This window comes from Macrobrachium nipponense, chromosome 12, assembly GCF_015104395.2.
Source record: "Macrobrachium nipponense isolate FS-2020 chromosome 12, ASM1510439v2, whole genome shotgun sequence".
Lineage (NCBI taxonomy): Eukaryota > Metazoa > Arthropoda > Malacostraca > Decapoda > Palaemonidae > Macrobrachium > Macrobrachium nipponense.
The window spans coordinates 5,250,575-5,276,596 of NC_087205.1; the positions used below are offsets into that span (position 1 = coordinate 5,250,575).

At 33.0% G+C, this 26,022-nt stretch overlaps 1 protein-coding gene and 1 long non-coding RNA gene across 7 annotated transcripts in view; one reads left to right on the top strand and one right to left on the bottom strand.

Moving 5' to 3' along the window:
- The window catches only part of LOC135224315 (protein mono-ADP-ribosyltransferase PARP3-like), a 123,942-nt gene extending 114,207 nt beyond the window's left edge, over window positions 1-9,735 (top strand). For both annotated transcript variants that reach the window (XM_064263183.1, XM_064263184.1), the window contains exon 13: window positions 615-9,735. In XM_064263183.1, coding sequence (XP_064119253.1) covers window positions 615-829 — 215 coding nt within the window. In that variant the 3' untranslated portion in view covers window positions 830-9,735. The remainder of the gene's footprint in view (window positions 1-614) is intronic.
- Window positions 1-26,022, bottom strand: part of LOC135224316 (uncharacterized) — a 278,217-nt gene that overhangs the window by 22,528 nt on the left and 229,667 nt on the right. For 2 of the 5 annotated variants that reach the window (XR_010316700.1, XR_010316703.1), the window contains 2 exons: window positions 9,763-9,808; window positions 9,393-9,525 (listed from right to left, as the gene is read on the bottom strand). This is a non-coding gene — a long non-coding RNA (uncharacterized LOC135224316). Of the gene's footprint in view, window positions 1-9,392; window positions 9,526-9,762; window positions 9,809-14,453; window positions 14,526-26,022 lie in introns of those variants that run through there. The other 3 variants (XR_010316701.1, XR_010316699.1, XR_010316702.1) reach the window with 3 other exon arrangements.

Here is a 26,022-nt window from a genome sequence, read left to right on the forward strand (position 1 = left end):
CACTTTCTCTCTCAAGCAGTTTCTTCCTCTGGGTCTTTTCCTTGTGATGGTTGGGAAGAGTGAAAAGTCTTGTATATTTTTCTTTCTCATCTAACCTGCATGTCATTCTATTCTTAACTTTAACACAATTTTAAACAAGAAGACTTTAGTTTTCACAGTCATAAATGTTTCTACATCTTAAGTTTTGCAACTTCCCTCTGGACCCTATCTGTAATGGTTTCTTGTTAATTAGCTAAACTAAATTTTCCATATGATTAACAAATCACTCAATTCATTCACCATTTCATGTGTTCTGGGATCCAAAAAAAGTTCCAAATAAATTCTGGAACACTTGTTTTTAATTGCTTTGAAGTTACCTACCTAAAATATGAAATATGTATGCTCTGGTGATTTGGAAAAATCAGACATCAGTAGTAAATTTTTTTTTTTTAATTTCATTCGTAACTTGAGAATAAATGCAGTTTGCAAACTTTCTAAGGATGTTCATAATTCATATTAATCTCCTAATATATATAAAGATATTATTTGTATTTATAATATACGTCTAAAGGTATTTTCTGTGTGTAAGGAAATTTAATTATTATCTTTTAGCTTAACTTTATGGTTTCTTTCAGATTCATCAAAGGACCAGATCCGAACGTTTGGTGGGAAAAGGGTTATTATACCTGTAGGGGCTCCAGCTCCCCAAAAAGATTTCGAGTCTAGTGGGTTTTTACGGTCGGAATATGTGGTTTACAAAGAAGGGCAAACACGATTGCGGTATCTTCTTAAATTTTCATTTGATAAATCCCTTGCTAAGTCAAAAAATCCAAAGTTGCATCCTAAATAAGGTATTATAAATCTTATACTAGTAAAGAATTCATTATAACATTTTGTAAATGATGCATTTAGGCAAAAGTGTATAGTTAGGTCTTCTCAGGTGACCAAATGGTTACTTCAGAGCATTACACTTATGATAACCATTTCATCAGAAGTTTCTGATATGCAAGTAGTAGTCATTAACATTTTGTGCACAATCAGTTATGCACATAATTTATTCTCAAGTGATAACTAATGGAGGAATCCATGTACAGTATAGCTTGTTGATATGCCTCATGGAGAATATAAGTATTCTAATAGTAATTTAGGTAGCTAGACTGTCTTACTGGTTTAAAAACCTACTGTTGTTTCTTTTGATGAACAAATTTGCTTTTTAGTCAAATGTTGAGGTTTTTGTTTACTTATTGGATGAAATTTTTAGTTAAATGGATGTTGTTTAACTCATTTTATAGGAAGCTGCACCTCATACACCTTACTGCTACTTTCTCTTTTAATGGGAAATTATTTCTTTATTTGCTATTATGTATATTTTAAAATTTTATTTGAAATATTAAAGTAGTTCAGAGAATTGTCCTCATCATAGTCTTATTTGGTTATGTTCAGTTTGTTTGTAGTTTCTTTTTTAGACAAGAGTTCCTATTGATGTATTATTTTCTATTTTCTTGGTCAACTGTAATCTCCCTTAAATGTTAGTGGTACTTGTTTTCTCTGCTAATTTATAGCATGTAATTTCCTAGTGTTTGCCTCTGAAAATTTACATATTTTGTTGTGTTTATTCAAAATTAGATCTGTACTATCGACCATTTTATCATAAAATTGTAATTCATTTAAATTTCTTTGGTCAGACTAGTCTTAGGTTTATTCCAAGAACAGTATTTTCACAGAAATGGATCCAGTGAATGAATTTTGTATCAACTTTTAAAAGCATTGGATTTCTCACAAACACTAGGCAATTTAGCAGACTTGCATTACTGAAGATTTTCCCTATCCTTCTAGAACAAAAATTTCATCATGTAGTCTAAACTAATACTATATAACAAATTATTGCCAGTTAGTGCCAAATTAACTCATTTTTAATCAAATTATCTTTAATTCCTGGCATTCCTGATGTAACAAGTTTCTCAGCATCATTTGATATATTGAAAAGGTCAATTTAATTTTTTTTTTGTTGTTGTTGAAGAATAGTTAAATAAACCATGGATCTACATTGAAGAATTATAAGCACAAACTAATTGTCTTCGCTCAAGGAATCTCCACCATAACTTCAAAAATACAGTATAAACATTTCATGGTGATTGGGATACTGTATCATTCATTGAAAGGATTTATAATTGACTATATAGGTTGTGCAGTCAGATTCCAGATTATGTTGAATTTTATTCATATTTAAATTTTGTTTTATTTTGCTGCCAAAATATTCTGTTATATATGTGACTTTCTAGGTAAATTTGTGGTAAACTAGAAATCTCTATGCTGGTCAAAATTAATCTAAAGTTACTGTCCTATCTTCTGCATTTATGTAAATCATCACCCTATTCTTGTCATTTTGTTTCTGATACCATATTTTGGTTTAGAAAATTTTATGTCAATTAGCATTCGTACTTCAAATATAAGTATTCTGGTAACTGATGCTTTATGCTTAATAAGAGACAGTGATATGTTAGTTTGGTACCATCATACCAACACAACATTATTTTCTATTCTATGTAAATTTCATGTTCTTGCTAATGTGTTAAGAACAGTACATGGTACATATCTAGAGAGAGGTTGGTTTACATAACCTGTGTGTGCCAAGATTTTGATCTTGATTAATACTAAATGTATTTATTTTTTGTTGAACAAAGCTTGTTTTTTCATGACTAAAGTATTCGCAGTTATGATCTGTGTAGTTGCATGCAAAAAGATAAAACAGAGCATTTTTTGTTCATAATGCTTTTGTTTTTGTGTGGCATTTATGAGGACATGACAACTGCACTAGATGACTTTAAAGAAATGGGTGAACTATTTGTAAATTTTTTCCTTATTTTTCAAACCTATACATCCTCTGTTACACTGTAATTGTGTTTGTACTTTAAGTAAGATGTATGCACACATTGTCAGATAAGTCTTAGCAAATCAAAACCTTACATTGTGCCACTTTTGGTTTTCATGTATGTATGTTTTTACCCTTTGTGATCATCATTATCAGTACTGTATTGTGATTGTTAAAAGTGCACCTCACTACTAAACTTTATAAACTACAGTAAACTCTCCTTTAGCCAAATCCCTTGATTACTATATATCAAATATGACTGCTCTGGATAAATTGTGAATGAAAACCAAGGTAAAATAATCCTTGTACGTATAATGATAAATGCACAAATAGTTGGTTAGCTATAAAATAAAATTTTTCTGTTTAAATTCAGGTTAAGTATATTAAAATCAGTAAGAAAGTAAAAAAATACAATTTGCAACCAATTAAGAAATAGAATATGGATGGTCCAGTCTGCATGACTTGCCAAGTGTAGTCAAGATCTTTTTGATTATGGAAAAAAAATGGTAATTGATGACCACTGGAAAAGCAGACTAAAAAGGAGCTGCCTCACTTGAAAGTTTTTTTTTTTTTACAAATATTGACAACACAACAGGTTTCTGTAAGATAGTAATGTCACCCCTTTGTCACTATTTTCTAACTGCCTTATGTTAGAACATGAAAAGTTTTATTTATATATAAAAATATTCAAACCATTTGATAAAGAGTATATGAATAATACAATAAGCATAAATTATAAAAAATAATGAAAAACTTAGCTAATTTGAAATAGCACCAATATAATTCATGTATACTTTCATGCTCAAGAATTTTGAAAATAATGTGATTTAGCATTATAACTCGGATAAGAAAAAAAAAGGGGGGGGAGGGTTAGAACTAGGAAAGAGACTGTAAAACCACTTAAAATTGCACAGAACAAATGTTAGCAGATCATTTGTATCATCTGAAAACACTTACAAATTTAGAATACTATTGTACATATCATCTGAAAACAATTACAGTTAGAATATTGTACATATGGTGCGTCCTCAACTTCAGTGGTGTAACTTGATGTTGCATCAAGTTACTGCACCATAACGACGACGATGATGCTAACAGCAAGAATAGGCATAAAGTTAATGGCGTTGTAACTTCATGCAACATCAGGTTACAGTGCCAAAACTTGAGTTATGGCACCATAAGCGCCGTTAAAAGTGCTGATAATGATAAAAAATCGACTTACGGTGTTGCGCTGGAACGAATCTCCTACCATAAGTCGAGGAGAGACTGTATACTATACCATTAGTACTTATATTCCAAAACTGCGAAGAAATATCTCCATAGCTTCAACTTGTTTTAACTGGAAACTAATGTACCTACTTCACATACCTAAACTCCTGGTAGTGCCCTGCATCATCCCTCATTCTATTGTGCTCAGCTGAACTGAATAGAATGAGTGTGGTTAAGGGAGGCTGGGAATTTTTTTTTTTCCTAATGAGTTTGTATGATTAAAAATCATGCACTACCACAAACTGGTGGTGTGAGTGAATATGAAAAAGTTCCAAATTTGGTTTCTCTAGTGTAATATGTCCAGACCTAAAGATGGGAGCTAGGTGACAGGAATGAGCTATTCCAACTGAAGACTGTAAAACCAATGGTTTACACCCAACAGGTGAAGTGATCCATAAGCCTGAATACATTCTGTTCACTACACCAAGTTACAAACCTTTCCCACTTCCTATTCATGATGTATGAAAACCCTCTCTCTCTGAAAGTTTGGTGGATAACCTTCGAACATGAGGACAGACTCCAGCCTGCTATGGAATCTGTAGTAGGGGTTTTTCAAGACTACACCATAGGGGAAGAGACCTAGGGCAGTCCAAGATCAGACCCAGTAGGTCCACAACCATTTCTGTTGTGGCATATAGGAGCAGAATCATGTAGGTGTTCCTTGACTCCCCAATGCAGCTGGGTCTAATAGTAGATGGTAGTACAATGGCAACCTATGATTCAAAGATGGCTTACTCCACTCCTACCAAATTGACTTTAAATGTTTACATCAAGGGATTCTGTAAGGGAAAAATCTGATGCTTCTGTCAAGGGGTTGGGAATCCCATTTTCAGTTCCTGATACAAACTGGAGAACAATGGAAATCTCCATTAAGGGATAGTGATGTCAGTGCACCTCACATGGTGCACTATAGGCATTACTTAAGCATTCCTTCAGGCCCTAGCTCCAACCCCTTTCATTCATTTTCCTAAACCTCCATTCATATTCTCTCTATTCCATCTTACCTTCCACCCCCTTAGTTTCCATTTGGGAGAGAAGGTGCTGGCTTCAGCTACAGGGATGGCAATCTTCTCAAAATTGTTTTAATTCATGAACAGGGCTGTTTCTGTAACCCAGTGAATTTTACCAATAAAAAAAAAAGTATCAACAAAGGCAATAATGGCCAGGCTTGATCCCATCAAGAGGGAGATCATTGGAAGACAGAGTATGGCTTTCCAAATGGTGATTGTGTAACGAATTGCATGGAAAAATGTGACCTGGAGCAGCTCAATATCCTAGGGCTAAATCTAAATGAATTCCTACTCTCATCAGCTTGAAATTCCCCTTAAGGAATGATAAACTTCGATCACCTGGTCAAGGACTGTCTTATAGCTTATGTAATAAAGTACGTAACAGTTCGAAGTTACATCGACTCTTGTTGCCAAGTTGTAGGTTCTAGGACAAAAACTGCATTTGAGGATAGACAGTTTTGATGGATGGGAAGAACAAGGGAAAAATGAGGCTCTTTCACAATCTCTAATCTTAAAAAAATTTTATTTTATTATTTATTTACGTATTTATTTATTTATTTATTTATTTTTTTATTTTTTTATTTTTTCTTAGGATTAATCCCTGAGAACCAGCACGACAAGAGTCTACTTAAGACTCAGAGGTCTGGAAAAACTAAGCCCTATTAATAACAATCTCTAGTAACCAATGATGCAGCTGGTGGAATTTTAGATGCATAACAATTAATTACAAGAGTTGCTTTGTGCAAACAAAAGCCATTGATTCACATCCCATATGTTTACACACCACACATTTTACAGTGAAAACTGTTGACCCTAGGAACATGAACATAAGAAATATGGATCCTAATCCAACAAGGACATAAGAGTTACTTGTCTTAACTGGTAATTCTGATATTTGCATTGGGGAATGGGCTGAAAGTCATTCAGTATACAATAGACTGTATGTTTGTTTAACTGCAACAAAGAAGTTAACCATATCAACCTCAACAGCACACTAAGTTACCACAGTCTAAGCAAGAGCAAGAACCAAAGCCAACTGACTGATACATATTAGAACGTGAAAGACTTGTCTAGTGACAAAATTATTCCCTTATAAACGAACTCTAAACTAACCTGAGTAGAAGGAAACTCCCATTAAATTTTAATGCTAAAAATTACTAGACCTGTATTTGAAAACTATGTACTCATTCAAATTACTGACAGGGCAGACTGAGGAATGTCAGTCCTCCTTATCCTCCCCCCGACACCCACACACAATGAAAGCTATTAAAATTTTCCAATACAAACTGCTAATTTTAAACTGATAAAAAGGTACACAAAGAAAACTGTACCAGAAAAAGTTTGGCACAAAGACTATGAAGATCTTGGGTGAGCAACACCACGCACTATAAATGACAGTTACACGAGAATAAGGGATAATGTGAAGCTTTAGCACTGTTTTTTTTGATAAAACAGGTTAGTGAATCTGGGATATCCCTACATTGATGTGAAGCATCTTATAAACTTATGAGATTGTGATATATATATATATATATATATATATATATATATATATATATATATATATATATATATATATATATATATATATAATATGATATATTAATTCAGTAAATTATATAGGCGCTGAAATCATGTTGGAACCCCACAAGTGAAACATATTTTATCTGGAACTGCCTTTCTAATGCTCAAGGATGGAATTGCAAGGGCATTCATTAATTGCCTATAATGATCCAATTATTCATATTAAAATGGTCAATTTGAAACCAGATAAAATCATTTAATTGTTTGTCCTTTTATAAGTTTAGAATACATATTGCAATCTTAAAATGAATTTAGTATGTTTTAGCTGTAATTGTAAGGGTGCATCCATATTGGAATATACTGCATTTAGCAAACCTGCTGCAGATACATCACAAACAGGTTGAATAAGTCAACTATTGTAAGAGGAGAACAAGCCCTGGATAAATGCTGGATAATCATATGACTATTACCAAAGTCTCTTGATTTGTATTCAGCCTGTTTGGTATGTATATGTGCAATGAAGTGCCAAAAAAAGTGTTTATTTTTACTGTAGTATAGATGCTCTCTTAGATTCATTATTCTAAACAATCTATCACTTATCATCAATAATGGGTTACAGTGAGACTAGATATCATCCACAGGACAACTACAATATAATCAAAGTTGATACAGCTTTGCGGCTTGTCATAATCCTTCTGTTTAATACTACATGCAAAGGAATGCAAATTTCTCAATATTTATAGAAATTTCAAATTACGTACTTATAGGATACAATATTTATTTTAATATAGGTATTATACAAGATAACTTTTAGGACAGTGTTTTAGAAATTTCAATGGCAGTTCTAGTGGCAGTGATTATGACGAAATTTTGTGAAGTGCTTGTCATATTATCACCAAAAAAAAGCATCACTGACAATTCTGTTGTGAAAATGAAGGCATTGTTGGGTAATGATGATTATTTTATTATAATATATGGTGGCTAATCCTAAACCATAAGATTTTATTACAAAATAATATGGCAGAAAACCCTAAACAAATAGATAATGACATGTCAGTGTAAACTGTACAGTACAGTGTAAGCTGTTATACATTATATGACAAATCCTTTGGGCCAGCTTTTTCTCTGGTTTAATTTGTTGCTATTAGAATAATTTTTTCATAAAATCCATCTGCTGCTGGGGGATCATAGTTTCAGTGATGCCAGACAATCATACATTAGGACTAATTATACATAATCTAGTCAGATGCTAATTTTTTTTTCTCTCTCCAGGATCCCCTTGTCTTGAATGTCTTACATAAGCTAAGATCCAATTTTGTTTCACTATCTATACTACCTTTATATAATTTACAGCATATATAATTTATATTTTCTACTAAAAGGATTTTATGGGTTATGATTCTGATGACATCACATACTAATATTTCTAGCTGTTAGAAATAAAATAATATGATATACTGCACCTTTGTTCTCTTAATTGAAGACCAATAATTGGAGACCAATCTAGTATGAACAATTTTTTTGGAAGATATAAAGTAATGTACTATATGTAATACCATACTTACAAACTTGCCCAAGGCCATTCAGGTAATATACAATTACGCTTAATTTTTTTTTAAATACCAATGGCTGGAACGAATCTGGAGGAAGAACTCTAGTATTCGAGGAATTCTACTTTACTATTTAAATTCATGGATTCAATAAGTCAATTAGCTCTTGAGTAGTTAATAAAATAATTTTGACTGAAAAACGTTTTAGCTGGCAAGTTACATATCTTCTTATAAATGTATTGGACTTTATTGGGTATGAGGGGCCGGTGCCAATGTACAGTAGTGGCATTTCAAAGCTTTCATTGTAAAGCTTTAATCTGGAAAGGTATCAGTGCAGATTCTTGGCCCTTTATGAAATGAAATTAAGACTGATGCTTTCATGAACTACTATAAACATACTGTACTGTTTACTTTATTTGACTGCTGCGGTCAATTACTGATTATACAATAATTGAAATATGAAGCCTTAGAATTATGGTAATCTCTTAAGAACAAAATGTGGTTGGGACAGTTTTTCATTAAACTGTGTACATCTTTGCATTCAAGCCTTTTATGTAAGGTAGTATGTGTATAAAAATCAATATTCAAAATTGTACAAATTGGCTGATGGCTATTAGCTTGTCTTATGTTTTTACTCCTTAGTAATTTTTTTTCTCTCTGGAATATTTCTAAAACACAACCCTTTGTTTCTCTGAAGACAACTGAAACCATACTTTAGAAAACTCATGTGTCAAGTAGGTCAAAGAATTTCAATAATATAGCTTCTTACTATAAAGGCATAACACTTTAGATTATTATTTTTGAGGGGCATAATTTTTTAAGCATCATCAGTTATGTTTGCATGGATTTGCCTGGGAAGTGCAAGTTATTGGAAAGTTTATTCAATATCAACAAATGATGACAACACAGTGTGTACATTTTTCAAAATGTACAGTATCTCCAAGTAGCATTACGGTAATTGCCTTTTAAATACTCAAGATAATATATATATTATAATTACAAATGTAGTTATCATTTATGATGAAATCCTGTACAGATAAGAAAATCTATACAAATGTGAATCTACATTGATTGTACGTTAGTTTTAGATTTATTCAGTGAATCTACATTGATTGTACGTTAGTTTTAGATTTACTCAAGGACCCTATCTGAAGTTAATTTTAGCACCCTGTGTGATTGCATATTATAGTCCAACTGTCATATAGAAATTAGTTTACATGAAAAGGCCACCTTCCAACAGTAGCAGTTAAAAATCCATTCTCATACCTTCACCAAAAGCCAATGAGTGCACAATTGTAGGGTGCTATGGTGGTCCAGTTCTCTGGCAGAACATGAAAAGCAAGTGATGTAAACCAAAGATTAAACTTCAAAATTTACATAAGTGATTATTTGTCATCCCTCAAATTCAATACTTATATCATGAATATGTGATACTGTGTTGGAATGATGACTAATAGCATTACACAAATCAAGACCTAAACAGGATTATGGCACAGGTTAATACAAAAGGCATAACTCCTCATAAAAGTATTCTATGATAAACCTGTATCATACTTACTTATAAAATACAAGATTACTTGATATCTGCCCTCCTCATTCAGTCCCTGTATGGAGAGCACAGAATACAAAAATAAATAAAAAATTGGACTTTCTGGTCACTGAATTACATAACTTTGAAAAAGGCATTCTTATAAATCTGGGTATCCACACCTCCACAGAAACATATTGACAAGGTACCACCCCATAACCTTTATTATCAATATCCATTCTTGCAATGCAAAATGCAAGGAGAGCGTAATGAAAATAGATTAAACAACATGAAAAATAGCAGATTTGTTGAAAACTTTTTATAATGATAGTCACTGCTGATACTGTAATGAATATGGTACTATAACAAATTAGAATGGACTAAGCCTATCACTGGATTACTATAGCTGTTATTTATTAAAAACTAGGTTCTACACCAAAACAGTTGTCGTCATTGCAAAGATGAGACAATATAAGGGCTCATCTTTGCAATGATGAGAGAGACTATAAGGGTTCATCCTTACAATGATGACAACAGAGTGACCCATGGGTATATAATAAATATACCCATATGACCAAATTGCAGATCAACTGGCAACATTACCATTTAACCTATTTTATGCCTTTCAGATTTTCAGCTAATGGTGAATGTCAATTCTTGTAAACATACCCCTTAAAGTAATTTTGTCACAATGTACTTTTGTGAAATTGGTATCTTTCTAAAGTTGCAATTTATTTCAAACATACCAGTGCATTTTACTTTTGAGAACACAAGTTTTGGACCAACTCCATAGACAAGAATTATGACTTACTGTCAATAATAATGATCCACCTTAATAGTTAAATTTTTTAGTATTGTGCATTGTACCACTTTCAGCATGATTCAAATGCAGAAACCACAGTGCCATATATATCAAACTGCTGCATTAAAGATATATTTTTTCAATTTTTTTATCATTTTATAAATAATCTGTAAGGAAACTAATGCAATCAATGTATGTATTAGACAATTGCAATGGATAAACTTTCATGCACTTCAGTGCTTTTTTGAAGGAAAAATGCATTATGTACTGCACTATTCTAAACAAAAGTTCACCCAAAAGTTATGAACATACATATAATCAAGTGATATTCTTATGCACTTCATAGATGCAATTATGCTGTGTGTGCGTGTATATATGTATGTGATTACATATATATACATTTGTATTCTTATATATATATATATTATATATATATATATAGATATATATATATATTTATATTATATATATATATATATATATATATAGATTAGTAATATATAATAATATAAAATTATAGAATAATATATAATATAAATATATTATAATATTATCTTAATATATTCCCTAATATCCTTATATATAATTATTATTAATTCATAATATATATATATATATATATATATATATTTATATATAATATATATATATATATAATATATATATAATAATAATATATATAATAATATATATATCTCTATATAGATATAATATATATGATATATAATATATAGATATATATATATAGAAATATAATATATAATTATATAAATATATATTAATAAAATAATATATATTATGATAATATATATTATATATAATATATATAATATAATATATATATAATTAATATTATCATACATAACAAAGTAGTACAGAATTGTATAATAATCAAATGAAAAGGCATTTATTTTTAACACAGGTAGTATTTATTTAAGCTATATATTATCATAATTAGCCTTAAGTATTACATTTATTCATTCCACCAGAGCCAGAGTTTTTCCTTTTGGGAGTTATAATTATCAAGTGTATTTTGCCTCTATATGCAAAGGTTAAATATAATCTTAAAATTTACCTTCCTTCTTATTCAACCATTTCATCCAACAGTATGGAGTCTTGTTAGTTTTACTTTATCAGGTAGACTCATTACATTACCTGAATACGTACTTATTAATTATCATCCCTGGACTCTGAGTGTGCAGCAAGTACACAAGTTCAGAGATTAGGTTTAGAAAATGACTGCAGGTCTCGAAAATCCTTTTTATATAAACATCACCTAAATGCTAGAGGGACATGATAAACTTATTCTAAATAATCTTCCATGCAAGAGCAGTTTGTCAAGAAAATTTATTGTGGTTGTGCTAAATGGAACGGTAAATGATCATAAAATAATCCTTGTCGGCTTTAATTCGATTCTAATATTGACCTTGCAACTACAGTACAGTACTTGGAATTAGTGTTATTCATTTACTAATGGGAATTTTAAACTTACAGTCTCATCACTTGGGAGTAAGATGGTTACAGATTTCAAGTTCCAACTTTGGTACCAATATCTGTCTTCGACGCTTAAAAATGATCAACATAAAATAACTTCTCATCATCAATCACTAGAGATCATCATTGGCTAGAAAATAAGAAACTTGTACTAATGTCACACTATAAATGTAAATCAAAACTCGATGACATTTCTCTGGTATGTGTATTGAACATCAGCATAATTTCGGTGGTACTTGAATTGAAAACTCAAATGAAAACGGCACCTTCTGAATACTCTCCCAAAATTAAATTCTTTAAGCAGTACAATCTCATGCCAGCCTCTTAACATCAAAATGGTGTTACTAATGTACACATACTGTATTAACTGATAAACAGTTCATCCAATACTGTAATACTGAAGTGGAGATAACTTTAAACTATCTTAAAAATTGAAAGAAACCTATCTGTTGACTCCAATGTGCCTCTTCTAAAGCTAACAATTCATCCATTCATTTGAGAAGGCCTTTGTGACTGCTATTTTCCATGTATGATGACAATTATACAATAAAAAAAAGGAATCCATTTTATCAGATGCTAGAAAGAAATTACTTATATTTTTGGTAAATGACTAATACTTTTCGTAAGTTTCTCCAATTACAAAAGCAAACCAAAAGACAATGACATAAGCCAACATGTGACTTCATGAATACTACCACCTACTACTTCCCACTGAAGAAGGGTCTCTTTTTCGGAAGGACGTTGGTGTCTAGGTAGGACATTGGTGTCTAGAGAGAATCAGGGACCAAACTTCCTTGATAAAACAAGACCGAAAACATTTTTCTACGTTTATTTGTGCTACGGTAAAGATTTCAAAGAAACTATATTCTTGGATGATGTTCACTTGTGAAAAGTGAAATAAATTTCATACAGGCAATCAGGTGATCTCTTTTTCCATGCACTAAAGCCTCTGGGAGGTCAGATCAACTTGCTTAATGAGACAAACATTACAGAGAGCGAAACAGAATCTGCCTCATGACATTCAAATGCCTCCGTGAAGAGGATATTAAAATTTTTCTATGAAGAGTAAAAAAACACAGGTCTGGTATGGAACTTTTATAAAGCTTGAATTTTTCCAAAACAATTTCGGCCTTTTGACTAAGAACAAGATCAATTAAAAGGAGTGTCAGAAGTTTATTTTTTAATAAATGTATTTGTAACAGTGTGGCACAGTGTTGTTATTACAAAAGGCAATAACTTAATAATACTTAAGAAAAAGGCACGAAACGGATAATAAGAGAAGAAAAAGGAAAAGGGAATAAGATAATGATTTTTCTTAGCGAAGGGATTTTGTTACTCCAAACATTAGGCTTTTAGCCATCAGACATCTGGTTTTCATCTCCCCCAAAAAACCTCTGTCCGTACCAGCGATTAGTGACCAACAGGAGATTATGGGCGACGAGCGATATCTACCAGGCATATTCGAGAAATTGGAAACTACTCTCATTAGCGCCTATGACTAATCGCCGTTCCCTTCGTGAACAGGTCAGAGAGAGCCATCTGGCATACGTTAAAAAGGAATTCTATGACCCGTTGTTAGAAAGAGGGAAGTGCCAAATTCTTCAGAGCTCCACCCTTTCAAGATAGACCTATAGACTTCGACGAATCAAGAAGCAGAGCCAGATCAGTGGGATACCCCAGGAATGTGTATCAGCAAATGACCTACAAGATTGTCCAAGGGATACACCCCCAAGAAGCCAGGACATCAAGAAGGAGGCGTATACAAATTCAAAGCCTACGAATCACTGTAGAAGACCTGACAGGAAGGCGGTCTTGTATGAAGTTAGCAGCCATTCAGACACAAGAAGTCTTTTAGAAGACGCCATACCCAAGTCAAAATCCCAAAATCCAAAGGCGGGGATAAGGAGATTTCAACCCAATAAAAGGCCAGACAGAGAGAGAAGAAGGCAGAGAAAAAAGGGGAACAGAGAAGTCAAGAGAGAGAACAACCGGGGAGCCGAGGGGAGAACTGCAGTGGCATGGCCGTGAAACAGAAAAGACAAGAGAACTGCAGTCGCGCAGCCGTGAAACAGAAAGAAGAAAAGGACACAGAGTCCAGCGAAGAAGAACAAGTACAAAGTGTGGTGTGCGAATCAATCAAAAGACAGTGATAAGTGACAATCAATACTCAGTAAAATTCCCTCGTGCCTATAGACTCGTAATTGCAACAAGTGCCAATTAAGTTTATCAGTCCAAAAGCCCAGTAACTCAGAAGGTGGAAAAACTTTTGTAAGAACCCCGAACAAAGAATAAAGTAATAAGCTCACATTAATTTTCATTTCTCATCCAAAATTAGAACCCTTTTAGCGAATTCCAGATCAAGAGCTTTCAGCAAAGTAAGAAGTCTAATTCTCCAAAGTATAGCCTCCAAGTCGGCACACGTTACCTTAGAGCTGTGTGCGAAAGAGTAAGTACCGCTACATATTTCATCAATTCTCGAGGTAGTTACTTCAGGCCTCTGGAAAAGGGAAAGATATATGTTGTCATTCACAGTAAGAGACAGTTTGGGGAAATCTGGCAACCAACTTGGATTAGAAGCCTCAGAGTTACAAGATATCTCGCAATAGCCTTTAATTGGTTCAAAACTTTCCAAAAATTTTCCAAAAGAATAATGTTTTCTACTATACTCAGCACACTGCAAAGGCGTTTGTTCTCATTTTCACGTCATTTTTTTTAAGTGAAGACAAATTCAGTATTCTTTTACACACACACACACACACACACACACACACATATATATATATATTATATATATATATAAGTATATATATAGATATTTATAATTATATTATATATATATATATATATATATATTATATATATATATATATATATATATATAAGTACATACTCATCTTTTACACGTGCGATGAGACCATGACTCACCAACGTCAAATAACTTTCTTAATGATAATTAAACACTAACAGTACATTTTTGAAATGAGCGAGCAGAAATTCTTTGGTTGAGCTAAAGATCTGCCAAAAGTTTTTCAATCCACTAGTGCATGCATTTATGGAATCTTGATTTTCTTCCGAAAAACCATTACTAAGAAAAGATTGACTTAATACTTCGACATAACGTCTCAAACGCTTCAATTTCAGTTCTTCTCTGGAATAAATGTGATTCCTCCTATACCTGTTCCTCGACTTGTACTACCTAGTAATTGATGATTTTTTTTTTTTTTTTTTTAACTCAAGACACTGGGCTGCTATTTAGCCAGTTTGCGGCGAAAGAAAATGCGGCAGTTTTTATGAGGTGTTCTAAGAATGATAAGAATGAGCCAAGATAAAGAGTTGGCGTTGCATGACATTCAATGCGGAATCCATCTTTTCCAGACGATTCTACGAAAGTTAAGTAATAGTTTTGAGAGAGCATTTTTTTCTTTTATAAACAGTCGGGAGACGAACGGGCATTGAACGTGAATGTTTTTTTTTTTTTCTCCTCTCTCTCTCTCTCTTTCAGGAAACGGTCTTAGCAGGAAATAAAGATGGCATATATTCATCTCCAATACTGTGCACGAATAAAACCTATAATCTGTGCCATTTACTCTCACATACCTTATTCTGGCATTCAACCCGAACATGATATGAGGCGAAGATGAACTTTATTTCTTCAAGTTGGCATCCTGAAGTTAAAACGTAGTTCTTTGAATCATATCACATCTCAAAATAACTGGACAAAAAGGTATTAAAATTTTAGAGAATACCAGGTAACATATCAATAAATTTTACTTAAAAAGAAAATCAGCTCTTCCTTTAAATGCAGTCCGCATTATGTTACAACAGGTCTATATTCATATAGCAAGCGCGCCTGTCTACTAAACACCTATTAGATGGGAAATTACATCAATGCAGAGTTAGAGTACACGTTTATAAAGGCTTGTAAATCCCGTAGATTTTATTAGTCCTGTGCACATTTCAATCGTATTTATATAATTTTTCCTTACGTTTTACCTCGATGGCATAGACGATTTTATCACTTAAATAAATAATCGATATTATTTCCTTTTTCCCGTACGAATAGTTAATAAAAGACATAACCCTTCAAGAGAATGAATAGGCTAATCGCTTCCTAAGAATACTGCCTAAGCTTCGCAGTCCATCTATTTTTGCATGAATACTAAGAAGGGCCGAGGGATCTATTTCGACTCTTTATCACACCCTCAAGTCAACGCTTTGAGGGATTCCCTCTCAATGTGACCTTAGCAGCCTAACCCTTCTGTTTCTTAATTTCACTTATATTGTTCTGGTTATTTTTTCCCGTACTTCTCTCTCTCTCTCTCTCTCTCTCTCTCTCTCTCTCTCTCTCTCTCTCTCTCTCTCTCTCACAGTGACACAAGTACAGAATTATTTCTAAAGACATGAGTACATACTTCCCTTCGCAAATATTTTTCTTTACATGAAAAAAAAAATTAATTTTCCCCATCAGTTTCATGTAATTAACGTGTATTAATTTCAAAAATGATAAAAAATAATAAAAGGAGGATGCTGTCATTTCCTCAAATTTTACAGGGAGTAAAATGCAAATAATAACACTAATAATCTAACCTTCCAAAGAATATTAATTTCAATTATGGCGGCGATGGCTTTGCTGTCAGCATTCAAAATGGCGAATTTGCAAGTCGAACGTGTTGTAAATATCATACCTACTGTTCTCATTATGTAATTCTGAAAGCATAAGAGTTAACAGCAAAAAAATTAAAAAATTTGAAAGTAATGTCCCAGAATTTTTCAATTGATCTTGAAATAAAAATTATGACACGGTAACGTATTCCTCTCACGGAGTATCAGCAGTTAAGCAAAAATCTAAGGTTTAATTGCTTAATTACAAAGGAGGTAACTTTAGTTATAATTTTTTCATTTAACTGAAAATCTGGCTAGCCTGGCATGTGCTAACTGAGGAAGTTCGTCTAATGCTAATGCCAGATATAAAAAGAAAAAGGAGATCTTTGGGATGCAACGACGTAAAAGTTTACAATAACAAACACACGTTGAAATAATGATCCTTATACTAAATCTAGAAACTCGAAATCATCAAAATGTTAATGAAGAATAAAATGCCATAAAATCCACAACATCTGAAGAAATAAATGTCCGTTAAACACAACTAAATGAAAAATTTGTAAGTAATGGAGAAAAATGAAAAAGAAAATTGCCAAAACCAATGATAAATACAGGATAGTGTTCGGCCGGTCAAAACGTTATAAATACAGGATAGTGTTCGGCCGGTAAAAACGTTAAGTATCAGCCTTAATTAGTACCCTGGGACCAAGAGCATCAGCACAAATCAGACGTCTTATTATATCAGACGTACCTCTCCTTGGTCACTATATACATATACATATATATACATACATATATATACATATACATATATATATACATATATATACATATACATATATATATATATACATATACATATATATACATATACATATATACATATACATATATATATATACATATACATAATATATATACATATACATACATATATATACATTATACATATACATAACTATACATATATACGTATAAGTACATAGACATATATAGACATAAATTAACATACTAAATATACATATACAATAAACCATAGTTAACAAATAAACAATACTATAACATACAATATATATATATTACATTATATATAGTATTACATATTATATATTATAATATTATATAGTATATATTAGATTATTTTTTTTTTTATATATATATTATATTATTATATAAATATGATATTATATTAATCATTATATACTAGATTATATATATATTAGATATTATTTTATTATATTATATCATTATATATAATATATTCATAGCTTAATATATAATATTATAATATTAATATATTATATAATATATTATTATATTATTATATATTTTATATCCCATTATAATACATTTTACAAATTTTACACATTTTAACATTTATATATATATATATAACATATATATATACATATAAATATATATTTAACATATAATATACATATATACATATATATATATATATACATAGGAATAATTATACATACATATACATAGTAAACATAGATATATATATATACATATAAACATAGTAATATAATATATATATACATATAATATTTATAATATATATATCATGATATATAACATATACATATATACATAATAATTTGAGATAGAACATAGATACATATATATACATGATATATATATAGTATATATTATATTATATACATATACATATGCATAATATACATAACATTATATATACATATATATATATAATACATATACATATAATATATACATATAATCTATACATATACATATATATAACATATATATATACATATACATATACATATATACATATATAGGTATATATACATATATACATATACATATATATACAGATTAAATATATATAATATTTTATTTATATATTTATATATATACATATATATATATATATACATATATACATATACACATATATATATGTTCTAATTATTTTCTTCACTTCATTGTTCAGGTTACTAATGGACACATAATGGGGTTCTTCCATTTACTCCAGTATTTTTACAAAAACGCGACAGCTGTTTCGTCAACCTATACGTATTGACGTTATCAAGCGTACTGATAAAAATATGTTGTTGTTTTTGATTTAGCTGACCTTGTGTCAGCACGGGCTCTTGCTCACAGAGCAGCCCGTAACATATATGTTGTTGTTTAAGATTAAGCTGGCCTTGTGCCAGCACGGGCTCTTGCTCACATATATGTTGTTGTTGAAGATTAAGCTGGCTTTATGCCAGCACGAGCTCTTGCTCATAGAGCAGCCCGTAGCCACATATATGAGCCTACATGCGTTTTGTGACGTCATGAGGACGGAAAGGTAGTACAATTGCCAGATACCTAGTTTTAAATATTTACAAAAGACTACAGTGAAACATAAAATAAGACAAATAAATAAATATGTTAACAGAAATTATATCAAAAGTTGAAAGTAAGTTATTATATAAAAATTTTACATAAATATATATTAATTACATATATGTTTAATTAACAAAATGTCAGTGTGCGCTCCTGTCCGCGTGTGGTAGTGGTCTTGTTCCACGCGGCTGAAGGGCTGCCCTCCTACACGAGGGCAAAGATCGGTCTGCCTCGCGTTGGATGTTAAGGTTTGGGCGTTGCGTGGCGATGCTGACGGCTTCTGATATCAATAAACGATTGTAGTTGCCTTCCTTGTGATTATTTTGGTGTTTGTGAGAAGTTCTTGCAAGGATGGTTTTTTATTGTGGGTATCCACAAAGTGCTGGTGAATAGCACCTTGGTTTCTGTGGGCCTGCATGCGACGTTTGAGTGTAGTTGTTGTGTGTGCGATATAGCATTTTTGGGGGGACTGACATTGCTCGTCAGCACAGACAAACTTGTAAACTATATCAGATTCAACCTCTTTCTCCGTCGATGGAGCCGTATATACTATTTTTCATTACCAGTGAGGCCGTAAGATTTGGCTTGCAGTAAATTCTCGCTGTTATTTTGTTATATGGTGCTAGGGGGGTGGTTCCTCTTCGCAGTATACCAAGGAGGGCTTTCCTTTCGTCTTCGTGGTGTTTGTTGTATGATATCTGATGGTATATCACTATTTCTTTGTCTTTGTCTTGTGTGTTGTCCCTCGGGGTCGGGTTTTGGAAAGCCTCTAATCTCTTTTGACAACTTGCTGGATCATGTCATCTGGGTAGCCGTTATTTGTGAGCAGCTGTTGAACTCTGTTAATTTCTTCGTTCGTCGCTTTCCACGTCGAACAGTGTGTTAAGGCACGTTTTATGTATGCATTTACCACAGACCGTTTATATGCATCAGGGCATTCTCCTCTAGCATTTAAGCATCTCCCAGCATCTGTCTTTTTAGTGTATACGGTGGTATTGTATTTGTTGTTTTTCTGGGTCACAAGTACGTCCAAGAAGGGGAGCATTTTCTCATTACTTTTTTCTACCGTAAAATTCAATGTAGAATTTGCTCGGAGTTTATTCACTAATTCATCTATGTCATTTTCGCCTTTTGTTGTGATAAAGATATCATCAATATATCTCCCATAGATTCTGGGTTTTGGGTGTTCTTCAAAAGTGACCTCTTCTGTGTGTGCCATGTATGCGTTTGCAAAAAGAACCCCAAGGGGGGAACCCATTGCTACGCCATCCTTTTGCCGATATATTTCGCCCCTATGTGAGAGGAATGGGGCTTCCTTTGTACATGCTTCTAGCATCTCTTTTATGATCTTTTCGGGTATCGGTAATGGTGGTTTTTCAGACCGGTATATCTTGTTCATGATGATTTGTATTGTTTCATCCACTGGTACGTTAGTAAATAAACTTTCGACGTCCAGAGATGCTATGTCTTCGTCGGGTGTGGTGTCTTGCAGTAGATCGATGAATTCCGTCGATGATTTTAGCGAGAACGTTGAAGGAATGTACGGCGTTATAAAAGCAGTTACTAAATCTAGGCTTGAACTGCCATTACATACGAAAACCACACCCTGAATCCAAGAGGATTAATACAGAAGTGTTAATCGATAAACTACTGCGACTGAAAGATGAACGCAAAATCGAACTTAAACAAGAGTGCATCGCTGAATTACTGGGTGAGGCCAATAGAACACGTGGTAACTACTTTAGTCGCATAGTCAGTCCACAGCTAAAGAAAGCGGCAAAAGAATTGAGGGAAAACGAAACCATAATAATACGCAAAGGAGATAAAACCGCAGTGTACGTCATAATGAACAGAGATGAATACGACACCAAAATGGATAATATACTAAGTGATACGAATAAGTTTCAGCCACTAAAAAAAGACCCGACAAATGACCTCAAAAAGAAGATGATGAGAATAACAGAAAAAGCGAACAAAGAACAGAGAACAGTAAACTTTCCAAAAATCATCGGAGACTTTGCACCCGGATACTGCTACGGCACAGTCAAGATCCACAAACAGGGAAACCCATTACGGCCCATTATATCCCAAATGGCATCCCCCATGGTATTAAAAACGGCTAAAGAAAATTGAACGAAAAGTTATAACGCCGTACATTCCTTCAACGTTCTCGCTAAAATCATCGACGGAATTCATCGATCTACTGCAAGACACCACACCCGACGAAGACATAGCATCTCTGGACGTCGAAAGTTTATTTACTAACGTACCAGTGGATGAAACAATACAAATCATCATGAACAAGATATACCGGTCTGAAAAACCACCATTACCGATACCCGAAAAGATCTTAAAAGAGATGCTAGAAGCATGTACAAAGGAAGCCCCATTCCTCTCACATAGGGGCGAAATATATCGGCAAAAGGACGGCGTAGCAATGGTTCCCCCCTTGGGGTCTTTTTTGCAAACGCATACATGGCACACACAGAAGAGGTCACTTTTGAAGAACACCCAAAACCCAGAATCTATGGGAGATATATTTGATGATATCTTTATCACAACAAAAGGCGAAAATGACATAGATGAATTAGTGAATAAACTCCGAGCAAATTCTACATTGAATTTTACGGTAGAAAAAGTAATGAGAAAATGCTCCCCTTCTTGGACGTACTTGTGACCCAGAAAAACAACAAATACAATACCACCGTATACACTAAAAAGACAGATGCTGGGAGATGCTTAAATGCTAGAGGAGAATGCCCTGATGCATATAAACGGTCTGTGGTAAATGCATACATAAAACGTGCCTTAACACACTGTTCGACGTGGAAAGCGACGAACGAAGAAATTAACAGAGTTCAACAGCTGCTCACAAATAACGGCTACCCAGATGACATGATCCAGCAAGTTGTCAAAAAGAGATTAGAGGCTTTCCAAAACCCGACCCCGAGGGACAACACACAAGACAAAAGACAAAGAAATAGTGATATACATCAGATATCATACAACAAACACCACGAAGACGAAAGGAAAGCCCTCCTTGGTATACTGCGAAGAGGAACCACCCCCCTAGCACCATATAACAAAATAACAGCGAGAATTTACTGCAAGCCAAATCTTACGGCCTCACTGGTAATGAAAAATAGTATATACGGCTCCATCGACGGAGAAAGAGGTTGAATCTGATATAGTTTACAAGTTTGTCTGTGCTGACGAGCAATGTCAGTCCCCCCAAAAATGCTATATCGCACACACAACAATACACTCAAACGTCGCATGCAGGCCCACAGAAACCAAGGTGCTATTCACCAGCACTTTGTGGATACCCACAATAAAAAACCATCCTTGCAAGAACTTCTCACAAACACCAAAATAATCCACAAGGAAGGCAACTACAATCTTTTATTGATATCAGAAGCCGTCAGCATCGCCACGCAACGCCCAAACCTTAACATCCAACGCGAGGCAGACCGATCTTTGCCCTCGTGTAGGAGGGCAGCCCTTCAGCCGCGTGGAACAAGACCACTACCACACGCGGACAGGAGCGCACACTGACATTTTGTTAATTAAACATATATGTAATTAATATATATTTATGTAAAATTTGTATATAATAACTTACTTTCAACTTTTGATATAATTTCTGTTAACATATTTATTTATTTGTCTTATTTTATGTTTCACTATAGTCTTTTGTAAATATTTAAAACTAGGTATCTGGCAATTGTACTACCTTTCCGTCCTCATGACGTCACAAAACGCATGTAGGCTCATATTTGTATGTTACGGGCTGCTCTGTGAGCAAGAGCCCGTGCTGGCACAAGGCCAGCTTAATCTTAAACAACAACATATTTGTATCTTTACGGGCTGCTCTGTGAGCAAGAGCCCGTGCTGACACAAGGTCAGCTAAATCAAAAACAACAACATATTTGTATCAGTACGCTTGATAACGTCAATACGTATAGGTTGACGAAACAGCTGTCGCGTTTTTGTAAAAATACTGGAGTAAATGGAAGAACCCCATTATGTGTCCATTAGTAACCTGAACAATGAAGTGAAGAAAATAATTAGAAATTATGAATCAATTTAAAAAAAGCTGGTAAACAGTGAAAAAGCCATTCTATTCAATGAATGTTGTATCCGTGAAAAATTGTGCCCTAGAAGTATTATATATATATGTATATATATACATATACATATATATATACATATATATATATCTACATATATATACATATATATATACATATATATACATATATATATATATATATATACATATATATACATATATATTTGTATATATATATATAAATATACATATATATTAGGGCTTGTGCCTTGTATGTAAGGCGCCCTATGAGGTAATGTTAGACTAGCGATAATCTATACGCTAAGTCGGTTGGTATTGCACTTCCATCTTCAATGGAGTGTCTGGGGTTTTGTAGATCACTTACGAAGTCGGTATTATCTTTACGACGATGTGTTGAAACTCATGGTTCGGTGAGGTTCTTGTAGAAAACACAAGGTATAAAAATAGTATATTCTTCTGAAGTTTTACATGATGAAGATCAGGTATGATCGTACAAGTCTTCTATGACGATAGCTTGATCGCTTCTGCCAATGATGATGGCTAATCCTATTCCTCTACATGATAAAGCTTAGGTAAAGAGGTACAGGTCTTCTAATGACGATAGCTAACACTGTTCTCACCCGTCTACCATCTCTGTTACAAGTTATGAAGGAACAGACAGTAGTTCGAACATATGAACATACTATCAGATGACATAGTTTCATACGAACACACAATCGAATGAGACACGCTACAGATCACGTAGGCCGTTTGAATAATAGGTCGGGGTAGTTGTCTCAAGCAGGGAGCTTGGACTAATGTTTATAAACAATTGAATGACTACAGGTGACGGCATGTTATCTTAGCTTACATATTTATTGTATACGTCATCTTTAGCGTCTCTAGTCTGATCACATTCCTGCAAGCAATCTGGTTGACCTCTTTAGTTTTAGACTTTTATATATTGGACTAACATTCCATATTTTTATTATGTAAAACACTTACATTAGCTCGGTCAGCTACCAAAACCAACTACTGAATATTACTCAAACTTGACTTGCATTTGACTTATAGGAGTGTGATACAGACACTATGTGATATATATATATATATAAGTAAATAAAAATTCATGGTGTACATGAATTGATTCAAGTAATAAAATATAAAACAATGATATTGGTAAATAATAGTGATCACGGATATATAATGATACAGTTTTTCACTTCATCTCATTAAGATACATATGCTACAGAAAATACTAATGTACTCTGATAATTGCATAGAATGAAGATTAACATGATAAAAATCATATTTTAACTGATAAAAAATTTCATATATGAATTGATAAAATTATTAATGGTTATGCTGATTGATTCGTTGATTTTTATGCTAAATGTTATATATCTGATTCATTAATTCATATACTAACTCATAAATAACTGCAGATAATGGTAAGATATAAGGTAACAGATTGATTATAGGCTACCTGATTGTTTTATACATATATATGGATTCTATATTCAGATTATATGTCACTTTAAATAATCCTATTGCGTACAGCAAAGATATATAGATTCGTTTTATTTATGATCATTAAATTTATAAGAGATTCCTATTGCGTACACGCAAAAAAATATATTTCGATTCTGTTAGTTTATGATCAAGTATATATAGGATCATGATACTTTATATATATAGGATACATGACCGAGGTTATACTACTTCACTTTTAACTAGCGGTTCGAACAACTTTCGTCCATTACACAGTTCCAGACAACCACCTATAGCCAATTGAAACGGCCTTTTTCATGGTTAAAACAAACAAGGGGAAAATTTGCCTGGGCGGGTCCAACGTTCTATTTTTGCGCTCATACTTATTCTCTGCATCCTAAGCTACACGATTACGTTCGCGATGAATAAAAAAACATCCCCAGCACGAGTCCTTCGCCAGCAACAAAGTAGAGTGAATATCCTTCGGGTCGTAATTGTCGGAAGTATGTCCCTTTTTGTAGTCGAATTCCGACAGCCGCTGGAGCATTCCGCATTAAAACGAGATTAACGACGAGATACGGTGTCGGTCGAAGAAGTCCATGAAATTCCTTTCACATTGTAGGCGGTTGTTACTTGACTGTAGTCGTCCGCTGCGACGAACGATTTTTTGAAGTTGCGATGTGAAACTCTCGTACTGCAGGATACTGTAACCAGGTTCCATTAATCAGCCTGCAAGTTAAATTATACTTTGTCACAAGGGCAAAGTAAATTCAGACAACATCCAAATACAGGGGGAGGGGAGGGGAGAGAGCCATTTAGACCAGACTTAACCCACATGAATTCGCTGATATTTTGGAATTCAGAAGAGTCCGCTGTACAAACTTTTTATCCATGGCATTAACAATGAGTGAACCTATCCAGGTCTATGATGACTCGTAAAAATATCCATAATTATAAAAAATAAATAGATATCAATACGAATCTCAAAGAAAATTCGATATTACTGGTAGTAAGTTACTAGACAAAGAAGTGGAAAATGGAGCTATTTGTAAGATTGCCAGGCAGCATAAGAGTCAAAGAGAATATTAATCATGATTCTATGTGCCCTAACAACAAAAGTTTCATATTCAATTTTCTCGTGCGCATCCTCTGAGGTTAATTTTTTAAAAACTTTATTAATAGGAAGGAGATGCAACGAAAAAAAACCCACTATGTACTAATTTCTATATAAACTTTGGGTTTTCCAAGAAAATGTGACATTTTCCCATAATGTGATTTACTTGAATTGTAATAGGCTAATGTTGCAAGTAAATATTTCTTATCCACAACTTGATAATTCTAAATGTCCGTTTACCCATGTCATAAGCTGAATTATTGACTCTAATTGTCTATGAGGTTCAGAAAAAAAAAAATTAATTCATTTTGTTGTTATAGAAATTCTATTTGCTTATATTGTTCATTA